Below are 19,488 nucleotides of genomic sequence, written 5' to 3' on the forward strand. Positions count from 1 at the left end.
GGACTGCCAGAGCCAGGGATCGAACCACCGATCCTCTGATTGGGGGACGACCCTGCTCTCCACTGAGCCACAGCCGCCCACAAATTCATTTTGCTTGGTCAAGGTAACAGCTCTGAATCGTTTACACTTTTCATGAATAAACTATCAAAGGAGAAATTTAGCTGCCATTGTGGACCGCTCAGGGAAGCCTACTATAATGACTTTAGGGATTTTGCAGCTGCACTGTTTTGTGAATTGAAATTTTTATGCCTCCGCGCCGGCAACAGTTGTGGCCAGAGGCATTATGTTTTCGTGTTGTCCATCTGTACGTAAGAACATCCGACCTGTAAAGTTTCATGGTTGCATCTTGAAGGGTTGTGAAGCCATCGCGTTGAAAAAGATCTGTCCGCAGACAGACATACAGACATTTAAACACCTGGCAAAGTATTAAAAAACACCTCTGTGGTAGTTCCTGCTACAGTATCGCCATGATGTCACACAAACATGTGGCTCTGTGGTTAATATATCATTTTGCTTATTTTGATCAGTTTGTTTTTCGGATAGAAGACATTAACAGAACAGAGCTGAAGTTGTGTAGTAGATTTATATATAGCTTAGGATTCATAAGAATGTTTCATGTTCCTGTGTAAACATGTCGAAACATGTGATTTGGATTTTTGGCACAACTGTTTAAGCACACTATGCCTCTTTACAGTATCCTATATAAGGCAGCAAATTCAGGAATTAATTTGGTGTTTAATTCCTAGTTTATTATCGTGACTTCAGGATTTAATGATTACCTCTCGCAGTGTGCTTGTTTGTTCTATAGGGTCTCGAGATACAACTACAACCTCTGGCATGCATTAAAAATAGAAAGTTATAAATTTATTTCTTGCTTTACTTATTAAAACAAAAACAAAAAATAGTTTTTTAAATACTGTCAGGTCTGACAATCTGTCTTGGTGCTAGCATCACATCAATATTCAATTTCAGTTATTCTGCGTCACTGCCTGCCTGCCACAAATGTGTATGTGGCATCTACAGTTCACTATATGCACTCTGAGGTATTTTTCAGACTGTCAAGGGCGATGTGACAGAATCGTTAGGGAAAGGTGTGTTTGTGTGCGTCGATGTGTGTATGTAGGAAGATAAGCATTGAACTGTCTAAATGTCGAGGGTGTGTAATTAAAGTCAACCTGGGTGCTGTCAATATGCGACGACTGCGACTGGGAACAGTGGTTTGCTTCATTTTAAGGTGTAATTACGGACCATAGGGTCCCTTGACAGGTGTGTGTGGGCACATTATGTTGCAGAGGTTGGAGGATGATTGCTTTGCACTGTTAGAGAGATATGTGACAGATGTGTGCCTACAGGTGCCTGTGTCTTCCTGTGTGTGTGTGTGTGTGTGTGTGTGTGTGTGTGTGTGTGTGTGTGTGTGTGTGTGTGTGTGTGTGTGTGTGTGTGTGTGTGTGTGTGTGTGTGTGTGTGTCAGTGTGTCAAATCCACCATGAGAAACAGCAACAGTAACAACCCTTTTTTTTTTTTTTTTTTTACCATCATTCAATTAATCTTCCCACAGTTGCTTTCAACATCACAGATTTTGTTTTGTGTCTTTGTGTGCGTACCTGCAAAATGTGTGTGCGTGTGTGAGGTCCCATTGTCGTGCACATGTTGTGCTTGCCTCCCATTTTCCTCCCACTGTGTCTATAATGAAAAGCTAAATGGCCAGGGTTAGCAATGATTAAAGATGGACAGCTACCCAGGAGGAGACAGTTTGAGTTAAATGGCAGCTCTGCTATGTTTAGGATAAATGGATCGTGCAGCTATATTCAGCCTTTCGCCATCAATTATTCAAAGACCCACCGACAAGACAAATCCCCAATAACTTAGATTCCTCTGCAGCGGTGGTAAAGCAAGTTTCCGAACCAGGTGACATGATTCACTCAGTTTCCTTTTCAGATTCCAGTTTCTACAACTGGGATCTGTTACATATTCACATCCGCAATAGTGCCTCCATCAATTAGCTCTTAATTATTAGCAATTCACTAACAGCTGAGAATGTAATGGCCTTGTTATGGGGGCTATTTATCTGAAATTACCTGTAATATTTCCTATCATTGTTCCTCCCTCTGTGGAGAAGCAGCATAATGACAGCTTTTGAGACAACCACTCATTTGCATCATGGAGGAGATATCAGAGTGTGTGTGTGTGTGTGTGTGTGTGTGTGTGTGGGTGTGATTGTCTGCATTTGCATGTAGATGATGTGACACGTGCTGTGTGTCCTTGCTCACGCTGATATTCCTGCATGAGTGTGTACACATGGGTGATATTGTAGCAAGTCTGACAGTGTGTTCTGATAACAGATGGGTGAACGGGTCATTTGTTATTTATAATGAGTGTGTGTCCGTTATACTCTGGACCTGTCAATTGTGTAATCTAATAAGGTGTGTGTGTGTGTGTGTGTGTGTGTGTGTTACGTTGTCAGACATTTCCCAGACACACAGTGTCAGGTGACACTGCAGCTCAACCTTTTGTTGCCTTCATCGTCATTCTGTTTTATCACCTCCAGTATAAAGAAATGATGTGTGAAGTGTGTCTGTTTTTAGCCCTAATGACTTAAGTGTTCCCCTGACTTTTGAGCATGAGTTTAACATTTAGTTTCAAACTGAAATGTCTCGACAGCTATTGAATGGATTGCAATGAAATTTGATAGAGATGGTGTCCAGTGAATCAATGGAATGACTGTTTCTTGCGCCAACAGCAGGTCAAATTTGCATTATTCATACCTTTAACATTTACTGCAAGGATTGGAACAAAATCTTGAGCAGACATACATCCATGTTCCCCAGACAATGTATCCTTAGGAATTTGGTGATCCCCTGATTTTTGCTTCCATGATTAAATGGTCAAAATGTTAGGACTTCTCGTATACTTTTACAGTTTATGACCAAGTGCCTGCAAAACTAGAACATTCCCATTGGATCTCAGTGGTGCATTCTGCCTGCTAAACATCAGCATGTTAGCATTGTCATTTTGAGCATGTTAGAATGCTGCTGTTAGCAATAAGCTAACCTGACATAGCGGCTACCATGCTGTAGACCAGTGGTTCTCAACCTTTTTTCAGTGATGTACCCCCTGTGAAATATTTTTTCAGCCAAGTACCCCCTAACCAGCGCAAAGCATTTTTGGTTGAAAAAAAGATGTAATACACAGCGCTGTGCCATCAGTGTCTGATTTATTAAACTGTCAACACTGATGATTGAACATTGAACATATATGCATTGAACTGAGTGCTTTTGCAATTACATTTTAGTGAGAAACTTGTGCTTGTGCTTCACTGAGAATCTTTGTCAGTCTTGGTGGCAGGGAGGCCACTGCTGTGATCATTGCAGAGAAGGAGGCCTCACATAAATATGTGGAGGCAAAGGGTAGTAGCTGCTCCAAAGCTTTCTGTCCCAGGTCAGGGTGCTCCTGCTTCACACACACGCAAAACTGTGTGAGTGTGGATGTGGCAAACTTCATCTGGAGGCCACGGTCAGATGACACTTCCAGGAGTTTTTCCTGATAAGTGAAAGGTAGCTTGCTTCCGTTTGCTTCGGACAAGAGAAATGGGTTTCTCACCCAATCCAGCTGAGCAGATTTCTCCTCCATGTCAGGAAAGTAGGAATGAAAATCTTGAATCAAGTTGGTCAAATGTCCCACTATGACCGACTTGACTGGAGCTCTGTCCACATCCTCACTAGAGAGAAAATCATCCACCTGAGGAAAGCAGGTGAAATCCCCCTGTGCAGAGGCCCTTCTCCACAGCTCTGCTTTCTTTAGGAAGCCACCCACCTTGTCATACAGGTTTAAGACGCTGGTGTCCTTTCCCTGCAGAGACATATTCAGTTTGTTCAGTTTGCTGAATATATCTGCCAGATAGCACAGCTTTGCAAGCCAGTCTGTGTCCTGGAACAAGGTGGCATGGGGAGATCTGTGCTCTATCAGAAAGGTGTGTACTTCAGATCGTAATTCCAACAGCCGGTTGAGTATTCTCCCTCCAGAGAGCCAGCGCACTTCTGTGTGCAGCAGCAGTTGTGTGTGTTCAGCTCCCATGTTTTCACAGAGGCGGCGAAACAGGCGTGCGTTACGTGGCCTTGACTTTATGAAGTTGATCACTTTGATGCTGTCGTTCAAAACGTCATGTAACACAGGGCTCATTTTCTTGGACGCCAATGCTTCCCAGTGTATGACACAGTGAGTCCACTTCACATCGGGGTTCTCTTTTTTAATGCGCGCTATGAGTCATCGATGCTGCTGCGTCCGTGCAGATGCTGCTGCAGGATTTCCAGCTCATGCTGTTTTCACAGTAGAAGGTGTTGACAACATAAAAAATGTCCTCTCTTGTTGTTTTCCCCTCCAATCCATGTTTTCAGCAGCATTTCTGCTACGCTTCAACCACGACTCCATTGTTAAGTTTTGAAGGCGGCAGTGATTGACAGGTGATGGCAGGTGGCGTGTGCCAGGTTGGGTCAAACCATCCTGGTATCGGGGAGACTCTGGGTTTTTAGGATAATGAAATTGAATAGCCTACTGAATGTAACATTCAGTTTATGAACTTACGCTTATATTTTATTGAATATTTATTAAATAACTATTTTTAAAGGATTTTTGAATGGATGCTAATTTTAAATATATTTTTAAAAAATCTCACGTACCCCCTGGACTGCCTTGGGGGTACGCGTACCCCCATTTGAGAACCACTGCTGTAGACTACAAACGCATGTAAACTTAAACGCGCTCTCCTCTCTCTCCTCTCCTCTCCTCTCCTCTCCTCTCCTCTCCCTGCAGGATACCCCTCCACCCAACATCTACAATGTGAGTCAGACATTTGAGAAGGCTAATGGACGCTCTTACTTAGAACCTCGAAATGAAGGAGCTAAGAGACGACAGAGCTGCTTCCTCTCAGCTGCGCCACGGGATAACTTAATTTTGCAATGTGACCCCACTGTACCAGGTAACACACACAAACACATTCTGAACAGCATCTCATAGAGAGGAACTGATCCATCTCTGTTTGAAAACCGTACGGCTCACCCTTTCACCATAATGCGGTCCAATTAGCTCCGTCTCTGCAGGCCTCTAACCTAATATTTACCTCAATTACACTCCCATTGAAAAATGTTGTTTCAAAATTGATAGATTCATGACTTACTTGGATAATTTATGACTAGCCCCATTTCACCAAGGGACTCAACCCATGAGGCACCCCAAACCGTTTAACCAAAATCCAATTTGCATATAAATAGATTTGGACTGTTTGCAATAGTGTTTCTTCTTCACACACACACACACACACACACACACACACACACACACACACACACACACACACACACACACACACACACACACACACACACACACACACACACACACACACACACACAAAGACACACAGATATGCAGACACAAGCATATGGCACATACTGAGATACACACATTGATGTGTGCATAGCAACACTAACATACAATTGTTTAGCCCATTATTGAATTTGCATTTATGAATAGGCCAACAGTGTATGGAACATTATGGAACATAATATTCCTCATCATTGCGAGTCCCCTGTGTTCATATGTCTCACAGTGTAAGAGCATTTAACTCTTTAACAGTTTGGAACACACAGGCGCATTAGAGTGAGTCCCTGCAGAATGACTCTGTTTCATATAACTGTCTGTGACTTTAGAAGTGATCCAGGTTTTTTTTGATGTGTACATTTTTGTCCCTTAATTATATGTTTTTGTATTCATGAACCTGCAGTTACCTTTTGGGCCAAACAGGCACCTGCTGCATTCTGACTGTAAAACTGTGTTGGACCAGTGGTGGATTATTTTTCTTATATCCCTTTTTATCATAATTTAATAATTTATCAGAATACAATCCGTAGCCCTGGGCTCCATTAAACATTTCAAAATCAATTGTAAAAGTTGTTTCTATAATATGAAAAGTTTGCAGTTGGGGTTTTAAATATAAATGTTTTATGGTAACAACGTTTTGTAATGGATAACCCCTGAGGCTTAGTTTCTCCATTTAAAGAAAAGTTCTTTGAATGAAAATGCCTTTGTAAGGGGTCTGTTTTCAGTTGTAGCACAGCGTATATGTGTGTGTCAGTGTGTGTGTGTGTGTGTGTGTGGTGCTTTAAAAGAAAATGTTAGTGTCATTTTGCTTGTTTGTTATCATATCAGCATGTGTGCAAATGTGTGTATGTACATGGATCTCTGTACACCTGTTTGTGTGTTTGTCTCATTCTATAGCCACAACATGGACACTTTTTCCAAAAGGACATAAAGATTTTCTAATGTCTGCAGAGTTTTGGGTTGATCTATACAGTTCAGTTCAGTATTCTGGTAGACTGAGCTTTGATCAGTCTAGTTCAGACGATTCCAGTTACATTAAACGGAATCCCATGAAAAAAAAAAAGCTAGCAAACCCTGTCAACTCAGTTCTGATTTATACTCTAAAATGCACCCACGCTGCTGTGACTTTTGTTGTCCAATGTGTATGGCAAGGAGCAAAACATCAGGGTAGCTTTTTACATAATAAAGAAAAGCATTAAAACCTTTTGAACTTGAGCAAAACAATTCATCCCAATCTTAATGCCATGGCTGATTCAAATACCGGCATTTCTACATTATCTGCCACAGCTGCTTTGCTGTAGACCTTTAAGCATTGCCGAGGGCAGAATGTGCAAAAAGTTAGAGGCTTTACCTTAGACCACAAGTATTTCACCTACCGCAACCCACAAAAGTCACACTTAAAAACGTCTCTGAGTAGCTGTGGTGGAAAAGAAACTGTGATGCTCAAACCTCCAGTTTCTTGCATTCACTGAAGGTCACAGTATGAGCTTCTTAAAAGTATAGTATAAAGTACTTACGTGCCTCTGTTAAAGCAGCTAAATGTGAAATGATGTATTTGGGTGTGATTTATGTGTTAATGTGTTCATCAGGCCCTGGACAGTACAACCCCAGTGTGAAATCCTTTCCACAAATGGCTCTGATCTCCTCCAGAGAAGATCGATTCAAAGTCTCTGAAGACACCAACCCTGGTCCAGGCGCTTATCAGGTAACAATGTTAAAGTTTAACTCTCGTGAAACATTCTTACCACCCAACACACTCCCAAACTACATGACTTCTTGAGCAGCCGTCATTTAGAAAAAGTTGCACTGACATATGTGTCGGTGTGGATGTGTGTGTCCTTGGATTTTAATTTGCTGTACGTCTAAGAGTGAAAGATAAAACATGGGTGTGCGTTCACAGACCCTGTTTGTGTGTTTGGCATATAAATGAGAGGCCACAAATATATGCCTGACATTATCTCATATTTTGATCCTCAGAGAATCTATCAAATTTCTCTCTCTGACCTTGAGCTGTGCGGAAGCAATTGATTGCTTTGTAAGAAAAATCCGAACTTCAATAAGTTTCTGTGGTTTGGACCAAATCTCCACTGCTGCAACACGGGGCTGAAACATGCAGCTTCCTGCTTTAGGCTGCTTTTCTCTTTGTGGGAGAATGCACTTAATTGACCTGCCTGGTTAAATTAAAGTGGGAAAAGTGAGTGCATTTTTTATTAAGTGTAATGTTGTTTAATGCAGCCACCTTAGACTGCTGACAGAGACAAATGCACTTTATGGTAGAAGCATAATACAGCTGTAATGGAACCTAACCAGAACCTAATCTCTCCCTGCTCCATTTCTGTGTTTTAATAGGAATTACAGCTTTGGGTTACAGCTGCTGGAGTGTGTGTGTGTGTGTGTGTGTGTGTGTGTGTGTGTGTGTGTGTGCGTGTGTGCGTGTGCGTGTGCGTGCGTGTGCGCGTGTTGAATGATTGAAAGAGCTAATGTTGCTTCCAGTCCCTGCTGACTTTGAGTGGTGAACATCAAAGACAAAACCACTGAGTTTGATTTAAACCTCGCCACAGAGTTCATCATCATGTTCATGTCCATGGGTGTAATGTTATCACAGGGCTCTTTCTTCTCTTCTGTCTGTCTGCCTGTCTCCCTATCTGTCTGCTGTCTGTGTGGATTTATCCCCTCTACTTTTCCCTCTGTCATCCCTCTGCAGTTCACTGTCTCTGTCTCTCTGCCTGTTCATATCTCATTCTCCCAGATTCCTTATGGTTATTAAGCAAAGAAAACTGTGAAGCAACTGTTTGGATGACAGTACCTTTAGCCGGGTACACACAACATGATTATTGGGTTGATCATGAATATGGTTTGGGCTCTACAACCAATCTTGATTGTCTTGATTGTCTTCTGATCAATTTACTGCCCTTTATTCTAACGTAGATTATTTAAAAAATGTTACATTTTCATGACAGGATTTGGGACCCCTTCAATCATGTATTGGGAAAAATAATATAGTGAAGCACAGTAATCGTGAGAAATGTCAGGGTATAATTGCCACACTGTATACCTGCTTGAATATGATTGGACATTGCATTAGTCAGGTGGTAGCCAAACAGCCAAAGAATGAAGCTTGACATTGGTGCTGCCTGAGTTTACACAACGCTCCACAAAGCTCACTAGAGGTTCACCAACACTTATCAGGTTTAGCCATTTTCAGTTCTCCCTCTCTCTCATCCATTTTCACCCTTTCTATGGAAGTGGCATTATAAATTAGCAAGGCAGAGGAAGATGTGAGAATTTGTGTTCTCGCTGCATTTAATTTGCTTGAATATGATTTGACGGTAACAGTCAGCTAGTAGCCATGGAGCTGATTAATAAGCCACTAATCTTGATTAATGAAGAAAGCAGCCAATGCAGCAGCCATTTTCTTTGCTCAGCCTGACCCCCATCCTCTATTCCAGTTCATCAGGTTTCCGTAAAGAGCCACAGCTCACCTGAAATTGACTGCACTCTCCTGGTGTTCATTCCTCTAAAGCTTTCTCTTTTCTGCAGAGCTCTCTCTCCCTCCATCCACCAGCTCTTCTGAATTGTTTATTTTCTAAGTATTTTCTGTTCAATATGGAACAGCTTATGATTGTGACCCATTTCTGTTTTGGTACAGGAACATGAAAAAAAATGTGTGTTCAATTGAAATTGTTCTTCTTTCTGACCACAACAATAGAAACCCTGTGCCTTATAATCAGTGCGAATAGTCATTATTTTAGTTACATGCTTAAACTTGGTAGGTTTGAAAAATCGTAACTTTATAAAGCATGTCCCAGTTCGTGAGTGTGGCGGTGTATCACTTTGGAAGTACTAAGCCTCAGTAATGTAGGCAGAATGCAGTGCATATTTTTCCCCATACATTTTTAAACTGCTATCATCCTATGCGAACGCATGCTGGTGGTTGTTCTTTCATCACCATATGCAGTGATTTTCCGCTCTTTTTTTGCTCTAGAAGTCCCTCTGTGCCGCTCACTCTGTCTCTCAGCTCCATTTCTCTCTCTTAAGGGGAAACTGTGGCTTTTCCACCGACAGTAGCTTGTGAAACTGTTGAAGTATCTCATACAATCCTCCACTCCTCTCCTCTCCTAAAAACATTTTCTACCAGGGCATTCAATTAAAAGTAAAATATCAAATCTGCATTTTGGCTTGTCAAGTGTTTGTCTGCAGCCACTTCAGTCAAAGCAGAGTGTAGAGTTAATGTTGGGAGATAATCGGCTCAAAGTTAAAATGGGTTAGTTTATGGAATTAAGCTAATAACAATGCTTCCTACAGTAAAAATGAATTGCAGACCAATATTTAAGGCCCTGGGTCCTGGTTTTGACTCCGACACTGCCTGGACGAGGGCTCTTTGTGTGGAGTTGCACGTTCCTCCCGTCCTTAGATGGGCTTCAGCTGGGTGCTCCAGTTTCCTCCTGGTACAAGAAGAACAAGCAAGTCTGTGTCAATGTTTCAACCCTTTGATAAACCGGCTACCTTTAGATTATGACGGCAGATAATGGTCAGATGGAGAAACATATCCAGCAAACCCAGTACACATCCAAGCAGATCTAATAAAAGTTCTTTAACTACAAACGGCAGCAGAAATGTGTTTGCCAATGTACTATCAAAGGGGTTCTACAGAGACAAAGTATTGTGCAAAGTATTGTGCTTCCAACGTTGAGGGGTTTATGAGGAACCGATTTTTAGAAGAATGAAAAAAATTGTGAGAATCAAAGCAGCAGATATCCATATCCTGACTTTTAGACCCTAGTATGAGATTTATGTCCCAAAAACGCTGTGTCCTACTTTTCCCATGAGGCAACTTGGTAAAGTCTTCATTAGACCTTCTCAGCCTGATAAGTACCCATCACTTTCCATGTCCACACAGTTTGCAACACACGCTTTCTGTTAGACTTTTTAAGTCTCTAGCTGATGACATTATCAGGGCAATTTTCACAAACTTTGAAAAGCTCCCTGCAGAGCCACTAAATACATTATACAGCTGTTCCTGTGCAAAGCATGATGAGTTAAACCAAAATGAATTGGTATAATTGGTGGACACGTTCACGTCACACAAACAATGAACATTCTGATGTATTTTGTGATTATTTCAGTCTTTTTGATTCAACATCAACCGCGTCTACAATCACATCACTCCACATTAATAGTGCAACATTTAAATATGGTTGTATTTATATGTTTCAACTAGTGTTCACTTACAAGCGTTTTAACTAAAAAAAAAAAGGTGACACCACAAGTATCATAAATGATTTAGCTTTTAGTTGTTAAATTGTTTTTCCTGTGACTTGAGCCCAGGTGTTAATGAGGAGTTCATACATATGTGTTGCATCATGTGACGTGTCATTGCTTAATTTAGCTTCAGGAGGTTCCGTTCACGTCTGCTTAAGTGTAACGACTGTCTAAGGCCTAGTCTCGTTAATTAGCTGTGCAACTGTGAATCTATACAACACCATAGGCCATACAGAGTTAAAGATGGTGGGAAGTGGTGCGAGAGAGAGAGATAGAGAGAGAGAGAGGTGGTATAGTGTTGAAGAGAAGTCAGAGAGTGACATGATAGCGGGGAGTGAGAGAGAGGCATGGCAGGGGTGATAGAGAAAGGAGGGACAGAGGTGAGACAGTGATGTAATGGATTTGGCAAAGCATAGAAGAAGAGAAGCAGAGAGACAGACAGCAGTGAATGGAGCTGCTGAAGAGGATCGTTAAACTCAACAGCTGTAAATGTGTTCTGAGGGCCGCAGAACGACATAGTTATGGCATCAGTGTGTTCCCATATGCATCCACCCGAACATGTGGTGTAATGTCACATAGCTATCTCCTTGAGCAGCATTAGGTCACAGTGAGGGCTCATTCAGTGTTTCCATTAAACGCACCACGTGAGGCACCTACTTCTGGAGGCTCGATTACCTTTTTCTCAAGCACAGCACATGTCGGCTCTTATTGGTCGGGCTTAATTTAACAGAGTGTGGAGGGAACATATGAGTGTAAAAAGACACGGCAGCAGACGTCAAGCAGAAACAAATATGAATTAAATGCTGTGATTTTCGCTAATATATAAACCCGCAGAGTGCAAAGAACACACAGAGCTCAAGTTCATGTGATCTGATCATTATGAGTTAGTGCAGATGGTGTCCTTAACAAAGCTTACATTTCATCAAACTTTCCTCAGGGTGTGCACTTTATGTGTGGGAAGCACTGTCACCTGATACCACCTCATCATGTTCTCATCATTATTTCTGATGAGGGCAGCGAAGTAATATTTCTTATAATTTAAAATGCAAAAATATATCTCCGCATTGCTGCATTTTAATTCAACCCACCCACACTACAAACACTTTCTGTGTTTGTTTGCTACGTTCTTTTTCTGTGAGGTTGGAGAGTTGGAAACCTTAACTTAACTCAGGAGTTTGCATGACTATACAGTATGTATGCTCATTAATAATATATAGTGTTCCAAGCATATACTGGAGTCCAGTATATGTCCAGTGTATGCTTGCAACCCCCGAAAAGTAGTAGGAAAAAGAAGTTAATGAATAAATATTGGTGTATTGTTGATAATAGTTCAAGCTTCATTCTGAAGTTAAAGGAAAGTACTTTTTAATGCACATTTTCCCTTAAATGTGGCCCTCCTAACTCTATGGTCATATGTCGAAAGTAAGCACAGAAAGTAGACTGACTGTGCTTGGCAGAGTAGTTTGGTCAACTTGCCGGCTGACCAAACTACTCTGCCATATTCCTCTCATGCACACTGCCTCACATTAGTCCTGTGAAACCATACAACCCAGAGGGCACGTGTAAAGTTAGCATGACTAATAGAGTCACAATGGACACATTTGTGAGAAATATGCTGTCATTTGCTGCTGTCCAAACAGCCTTTCAGAAGCCAAACCTCCACCCCAGCATCCACCTGTAGGCTAGGCAGGAGATGATTATCGTCACTCCCCACTCCCATCTGTGCTGAGCTTGCCGTTTGGGGAGAGATGAGGTCATAGCCCAGACGCCAAACATCACAGCTGAACATACATATTCTATTTCATTCTCATAATAATCTATTCTACATGTGTTACAAGACGGCACTGAACTGATGATGACATCAAGCGGTCTGTCTCGAAAAAGGTGTTTTGATCATTCTCTCCCCTTCATGGTTTACCCAAAAAACAACAGAATTATACTAATACGCTTAAAATGTGAATCTTTTCCTAACCAAGGAGTCTTAGTTGCCTTTATCAAAGCAAACCTTTCCCTTAAATCATTATTGTTACGGTGCGTACAAACAGCCTATTTTGTTGTTGAGGATTCAGGTATGAGGACTCTCTGTTTCTGTCTAGTGATTTATGTACGCGTAGCAAAACACAGGCTTCTCCTTATGTGTGGTTTACGTGCAAATCTCTGCACGCTCCAACAGAGAATTTGCATCCTTTGTTTTGCTGGCATGTGTGTGCGTAGGTTTGGGATGAAGCTTGTGTGGTTGTGTCATGTACTGTATGTGTGTTGTGGGAAACGACTTTGCATCCAGCACTCTCTCCTCTGGGCTTATGTGCACACTAGAACACGTCTACAAAACATACCGAATAACATCATCACCATCTCCCTGCACAGATCCGCTTTCTCCTTCTCCCCTCTGTGACCTAGTGATACATCCCATAATCTCCCTTATTATTGCTATGCCGGTGGTGTCGTCACTTCCAAGAGCTCTTCCACATCTTCCCGACCTCCTGGGCAACCCTGAGGGTGACCTGGAGTTGAACCCGCAACCCTTTTCCCATTAGGATCAATACTGAGATCTGAGCGGCCCCGCCGATGCGCCTAAATCCTGCTGTGGCACCTCTGGCATACTGATAGGTGTATGTGCACTGGGGGGTTAGGGGGAGGGAAGAAAGGGAGAGAGAAGTAGAGAGCTTCTGTTACATTGAAGAGGTAGATTCTTCAGGCAGTACCTGTGTGTGTGTGTGTGTGTGTGTGTGTGTGTGTGTGTGTGTGTGTGTGTGTGTGTGTGTGTGTGTGTATCGGGGGGGGTTAGCACATAAGATGGGTTTGCATTCAGCATATGCATGCGTGTGTGTATGTGTGTCTGTGTGTCTGTGTGTGTGTGGAGAGAGAGAGAGAGAGAAAAAAAGAGTTTCTTTTGTTTGCTGAGGTGATTCTAAGGTCAGAGCTTGAAGCGCATGTAGCCCATATTCCTCATGTTCCCCTTGGTAAGACCTGGGACAGACAGACCTATCATTTGTGTGTTATGTGTTGAAGAGTGTGAATTCAACCTTAAAGCTAGGGTTGGTAATCTTGAAACTAGCAAGAGTACGTTCGATTTTTCAAATTATCCAATCAAAAAATTTCAGCCTAATGTTAAAAGGTTTCTCTTTTTACACTTTTTTTTTTTTTGTCAAAGCATTTGATTCATTTATTGCTCTCAAGTTCTAGTGAGAATTTCACTAAATATATACAAAAATGTTCTTAAAGCAGATAACCAACCCTTCCTTTATCGACCACTTTATAGCAGAAAGACAAGTGTTGTACTTTGGGTGATTGTTTGGCTATGTGAGTTGTTTAAAATTAAGATTGTAATCCAATCAATAAGTAGTTGTTTTACTTTAACAGTCAAGTGACTGTTTACAAAGACCAGACAGAGAAAACAAAAAGTCTGAAAATCACTGGCAATTTATCGTAGTTGAAAATAAAGTGCTTCACGCTCCACTTTGAGACTTGTAAAGTCAAAAATAGCTCCTCAGTTCACTCAGGACACTGAGGTCAAAGTGTGATTCAACTCATTTTAGTGGCTCTGCTCATGTGATGCTTCGGAACAGTTCTGTGTGACCACCAGCAGCTTGACGTACAGAACGTATAGAACGCTTCAAAATTCATGTACGTCTTAATAGTGCTCATATAATGCTAAATATTAAAGCTAATACAGGAAGAGGCTGGTGAGGTGGAGAGAGGTATGGACTACCTAATATGTGAGGGAGGTCATATGATTGGATAGTGTAAGGAACATGTGACTATACAAATGACTTCCATACCGGCACAAATCACCCAGTGATTTGTGGAAAAACGCCAAGAACAGCTGATTACTCCTGTTTTAAAGTAAAAGGACAACCGCCCATCATTCCCCATTTCATCATGCTGGCTGCCATCCATCCATTTTTGTTTGTTTCATTCTATATTTCCAATTCTTTGTTGCCATAGAGTTTGTCTTGTTCAAAAACAACAAGCTTGTGTTTACACCTTTTAAATATTTCCCTTTTCATACCTATTTTTCAAAGTGTATCATCGTCCTGTTGTCTGGATCTTTTCACATCTAGTACTGTACAAAAGGGCTGCCTAATGGGACTGACTGTTGTTTAACGCACAGTTTAACAGTTTTTGAGTGGACTGTATTTTCAACACTTAGGACACCTCATATTTCACCCAAGCATACTGTATTGCTCTCATTTTACCTTCTTCATCATCCCTCATCTCTGTCGTGTTTGTGTCTCTGCAGTTGAGTCCGGGCATCATGAACACCGTTCTGAAGGGCACCTTCAACGTGACTCTCAACAACCCTCTGGGTCCCTGCTGTTCCCCCCGTGTGGCCCCTGGCTCTTTAACGGCCCACAAAACCATTAACTCTGTCGCGGCCAACACCTTCATCGCCACCAGCACTTCTTAGCGCTCTTTGTGGGTCAAAGTTTAGAGGGGAAAGGTGAGTGGGGTAAAAGGTCAATCTGAAGGTCATCACATTTCAATTCATATTCTGTAGAAAGCTTATTTCCCATGAATATTTATGCTTCTCTCCCTTTCTGTTGAATATATTAGAGACAATAAGTGAGCTTATTTTCAATTATTGAATTGTAACTTTACTAAGCTTATTAATAACATGAACATAAGTGTAGATATATCTTGATTTTGCAATAGTAATATGTAAAATGTGTTTATGTTTTAAATGTGTCTATGTATTTAGATGAGTTGCAATTTTGACAATAATCATTAAAGCACTTTATAGCTTGTTTGAGTCACTTTCTCTTTCAGTATTTATTTTCTTTGCCACTGTTAAAAGCTACATTGTTTCGCTGTGTGTGTGTCTGAGCCCAGAATTTGCTATAAAATAACAACACACGTAAATCCAAAAACTGTTCTCCTGGTGATAGATTTCAGTGTTTCAAGTGTTAGTAATTTCTCTCACAGTTCATTTTACAGTTCATTTACAAATCCGAGTAGCTAATTCATTTTGACGCTTTATTTATCGGAGCAAACTGCTGACTGATAACCTTTTCTTTTATTGTTTCAGGCAGCAGTTTGGAGGAAGATGGCGGATTTTCATTCAGTGTCCTAAAGTGAAATACCTATAATTGACCCCGCCTCCACAGCTGATGGTTCCCTCGTTCTTTACTCGCAGTAATGACAAGTTTGACGCACTGATTCAGCTGTTTTTGTGGATCGGTTCCCTCTGCATGAACCACTTTGCTAATCAATAACAATTAAAAAGCTATTAGTATGAATGTTGCCTGAGGTCTTTTGAAAGCATGTTTCTCTTGATGTCTCTTTGTTTTCTTAAAGCAGTAATCAAAAGATCCAATCTGAAAAAATGTAATACGATGGGAATGTTTTGCTGGAGAGATTTCACTGTGCTGCTCATATTGGCTAATCACAGGAAAGCTGGGCACGTTGTAGCGTGGGATCACATGATCATTAAGCCTGATGTGAGTCTTATCCTTTGGAGGCCAAGATTGTCAGAAATCATGTTCTATTTAATGACAATAAACCAGTAGATGTGACAATTATAAAAACATTTTTGTCAGAATTAGAAAAAAAAGGTTTGTAGCTATACATTATTGCTTAGCATGCATAAATCATGATGCCATTCATTATGTATATTTGTTCTGACCCACAGAGAAACAGGTGTGAAAGTCATACAGAGGACTCGTAACTTATTTTCCATTTTTTTGGTACACTGATAGGCTTTGCTCATTAATCAAATTACCCCCCCCCCCTTTAGTTTCACACACATACACACTGACCTACTGCACACAACATACAGGAACACACATCCACACCAAAAGAGGCAACTACACATAAAAGTACAGAACATTCTGCTCATAACGAGCATGTATTTTAGTCGTGAACCAGTAGTGACTTTGTTTTTAACTGAGCGTGCAGTGGGGAGATCTGATGTGTGACCACAACATGATATATTAAGTGTTCAACGCTCTGACTCACGTCTAACAGGAGAGAAGAGGGTCAAGAAGAGGAGGGAGAGAAAAGTTTTGATGGAGGACACTTTACCTGGAACTTACTCAGCAGTAAGCAAAATACGCCTTTTTTGCTTTCTTGCCGATAGTAGAGAAGAACTATGAAACATTTCTCATAAGGCCCTTAAATATGAAGCTTCAGCTGCAGCTGCCAACGGGGGCGAGTCTCTGCTGATTGCCTGGCTTATCCAAAGTGACAACTGTTGCCGGCCAAGAAAAAGTCTTGCACATATTTACCCCATGTAAAAACCACACTTTATCATTTTTACACTTACGTTTTTGTACGGACGAAACAAACAAGATATGATGCGTTAATTATTGAGCTTGAGAGGTGCTCGTTGGTGGATTCTGTTCCCTTCAGACAGAGCCAGGCTAGCTTTTTACCTGCTTCCAGTCTTTATGCTAAGCAAAGCTAAATTGAAACCGGCTGTAGCTTCTTATTTAATTACAATACAGACATGAATCCTCCCATTCAACTCTCAACAAGAAATATAAAAGTATTGCTTTGAAATGAAGGAACACTTTTTTATAATATATGACTTGTGTTTTTCAGTATCCTTTACTACTCGACTATCCCTGGACCCTGACCTTGTTTATCTGGGATCAGAGCGACAGAGATGGCTGGCTGTGACGAGGCGATGCGGGCGGTTCAAAGTGTCAGATAAACCACTTTTACTGGCCGTAACCTCTGGAGAGTGTAGATTTATGCTCCTCATCTCTGCTGATCACTCGCCGTAAATCAGCTCTCGGCTGTGTGTAAATGTGTGACTTCTCGGTGCTTAAGAGAGAAAGCAACAAAGACTGTTTAGGCATCACAAGAAGAGGCAGAGATGACACTGTGCAGGTAGATCATGCGGTTGTCATATCTGATATGAAATAACCTTTCCAGTTGACTGCCCCCCCCCCCGCCCCCTCACTTCCTGTGTTAGATCCGTCCACGTCCTGCTGTGTTCAAAATGTCTCTGTGAGCGTCCAGAGTAACAGGTTCGATGAAGCACCATGCCTCTGATTGTTCCTGTGGGCCTTTTAGCCTAATGAGGTGTTTACCCCTTATCATTATTCAGCTGGGAGCGGAGCGGGAAACAGAGGGGGAGAGAGGGAGACGGGAGAGAGAGAGGAGGGTAAGATATATAGAGTAAAATGGAGACAGAAGAAAGTAAAGATAAAAGAGAGGTGAAGGGAAAAAGACAATAGAGGATGGAGGGAAAATGAGAGATTGAATATGGGTAGAGGAAAGATCAGGGAGTTGGAGAAAAAAGAGAGGAGGGGGAGGAAACAAAGGCAGAGAGGAAGGAGAAAGAGCCTGGTGTTATTTATGCCTCCCTCGGCACTCGTCTTTACCTTTTTTTCCCCCACGAGCTGTTTTACATCGGCGATCTAATTAAATCAAATAAATCACAGCGCACACACACACACACACACACACACACACACACACACAGGCACAACAGCCCCTCTTGATTCTGGGATTGTGAACATCTCCTCCCCCCCTACCCCCTCCTACCGAGATTGAATAAATCTCGATTATGGTGCATTACACGGCACATCATTCATGTTGTTTATAGGTCTAAAATATGCAAACAGACCAGGGGCATAAAAGTGATCGATGCTCCAATGGGCTCTTTTTTTTTGTTCCATTCTCATCTCTCATGAGGCTCCAAGCGGCGTCACTTACAGACGTCTCGTGTGGGACGAAGACATATTGTATTGTGTCCTTACTTTGTCCCCTCATGATGGCTATTTTCATTGTCTTTGTGCACAGGCATCCACAAGGCATTTTTATTACCTCATTCGCTAAAGCGCTCTGTCTCTGCCGATGAGCCATCATTAAATCTAATTAGCTCTGCCAAACCTTGAAGCTGTTGCTGAGAGATCTCTTGATAATTGTAAAACAGGGGTAAGTCGATCAGTGTTTTTATCGGTTACAATGGGACTCTTAATACATGAAACACATGCAAATAACCAGCAGCTGGTAAAGCTGCAGTTTCTTTCCAAGAAATATCTGCTTCTGGGAGATAATTGTTTGGGCATATGTTGTCCAAATATGTTGTCAGGAAATGTGTTTTTTTTTGGGCAAACCCAAGCATTTAATTGATAATCATCTTCCATATGAACCAAAGTTTAGAAAAGGGTTTTAAACTTTCAAGACGAAACTCATCATAAATCCATGATTGTGATGGGTTTATTTTAATGTTTTGGTTACAATATCTTCTGTCTATTGAGGAGGTATCCTATTGTACAATGGCATTGAGATTTAAAACAATACCTGCAAACAAAATAGCTATCAATAAAAGCAACAATGTATAAAAGCTTAAGGTTTAAATACAGGATAATAAAATAAATGATCCTCTATTATAGATTAATAAAATAAATGAATAACTAGATAAAATTACAGGCAAAAGCATTTACATTGAATCAAAACAGGATCTGAAACAAGGCCTTTGAACAGCCATAGTGTCATCAGAGTCCAAGTTAAGGCCTTGTGCAGATTATTCCACGTATGAGGTGTTTTGTTAGAGAATAACATTTTTCCTAATTCAGATGGACTGTGGATGGACAACAACTATTCTGTTTCCAAGATTCTGTGAGTTCAGAGTTAAAAGCGATGAAAATATAGGGTGGAAACATTTGCATCAAAGCTTCATGCATGATTTAAAAACAACTCTGGTCCCTTCTCATAGCCAAACATGGACTCATTACATTACATTACATTACAGTCATTTAGCTGACGCTTTTATCCAAAGCGACTTACAATAAGTGTATTCAACATAGGTATTCAAGAGAACTACTAGTCACTAGAAGTCATAAGTGCATCTCCTTTCTTAAACAAGCATCTTAAAGCATAAACCAGATCAAAAGT

General features: G+C 41.2%; 1 protein-coding gene across 1 annotated transcript in view; it reads left to right on the forward strand.

The window, feature by feature from the left end:
- stpg2 (sperm-tail PG-rich repeat containing 2) overlaps positions 1–15,831 on the forward strand; it is a 54,451-nt gene extending 38,620 nt beyond the window's left edge. The window contains exons 11-14 of the mRNA XM_054611550.1: positions 4,810–4,975; positions 6,966–7,081; positions 14,882–15,082; positions 15,668–15,831. Coding sequence (XP_054467525.1) covers positions 4,810–4,975; positions 6,966–7,081; positions 14,882–15,049 — 450 coding nt within the window. The 3' untranslated portion in view covers positions 15,050–15,082; positions 15,668–15,831. The remainder of the gene's footprint in view (positions 1–4,809; positions 4,976–6,965; positions 7,082–14,881; positions 15,083–15,667) is intronic.
- Positions 15,832–19,488: the final 3,657 nt, after the last annotated feature.

Source organism: Anoplopoma fimbria, chromosome 13 (genome assembly GCF_027596085.1).
Source record: "Anoplopoma fimbria isolate UVic2021 breed Golden Eagle Sablefish chromosome 13, Afim_UVic_2022, whole genome shotgun sequence".
Classification (NCBI taxonomy): domain Eukaryota; kingdom Metazoa; phylum Chordata; class Actinopteri; order Perciformes; family Anoplopomatidae; genus Anoplopoma; species Anoplopoma fimbria.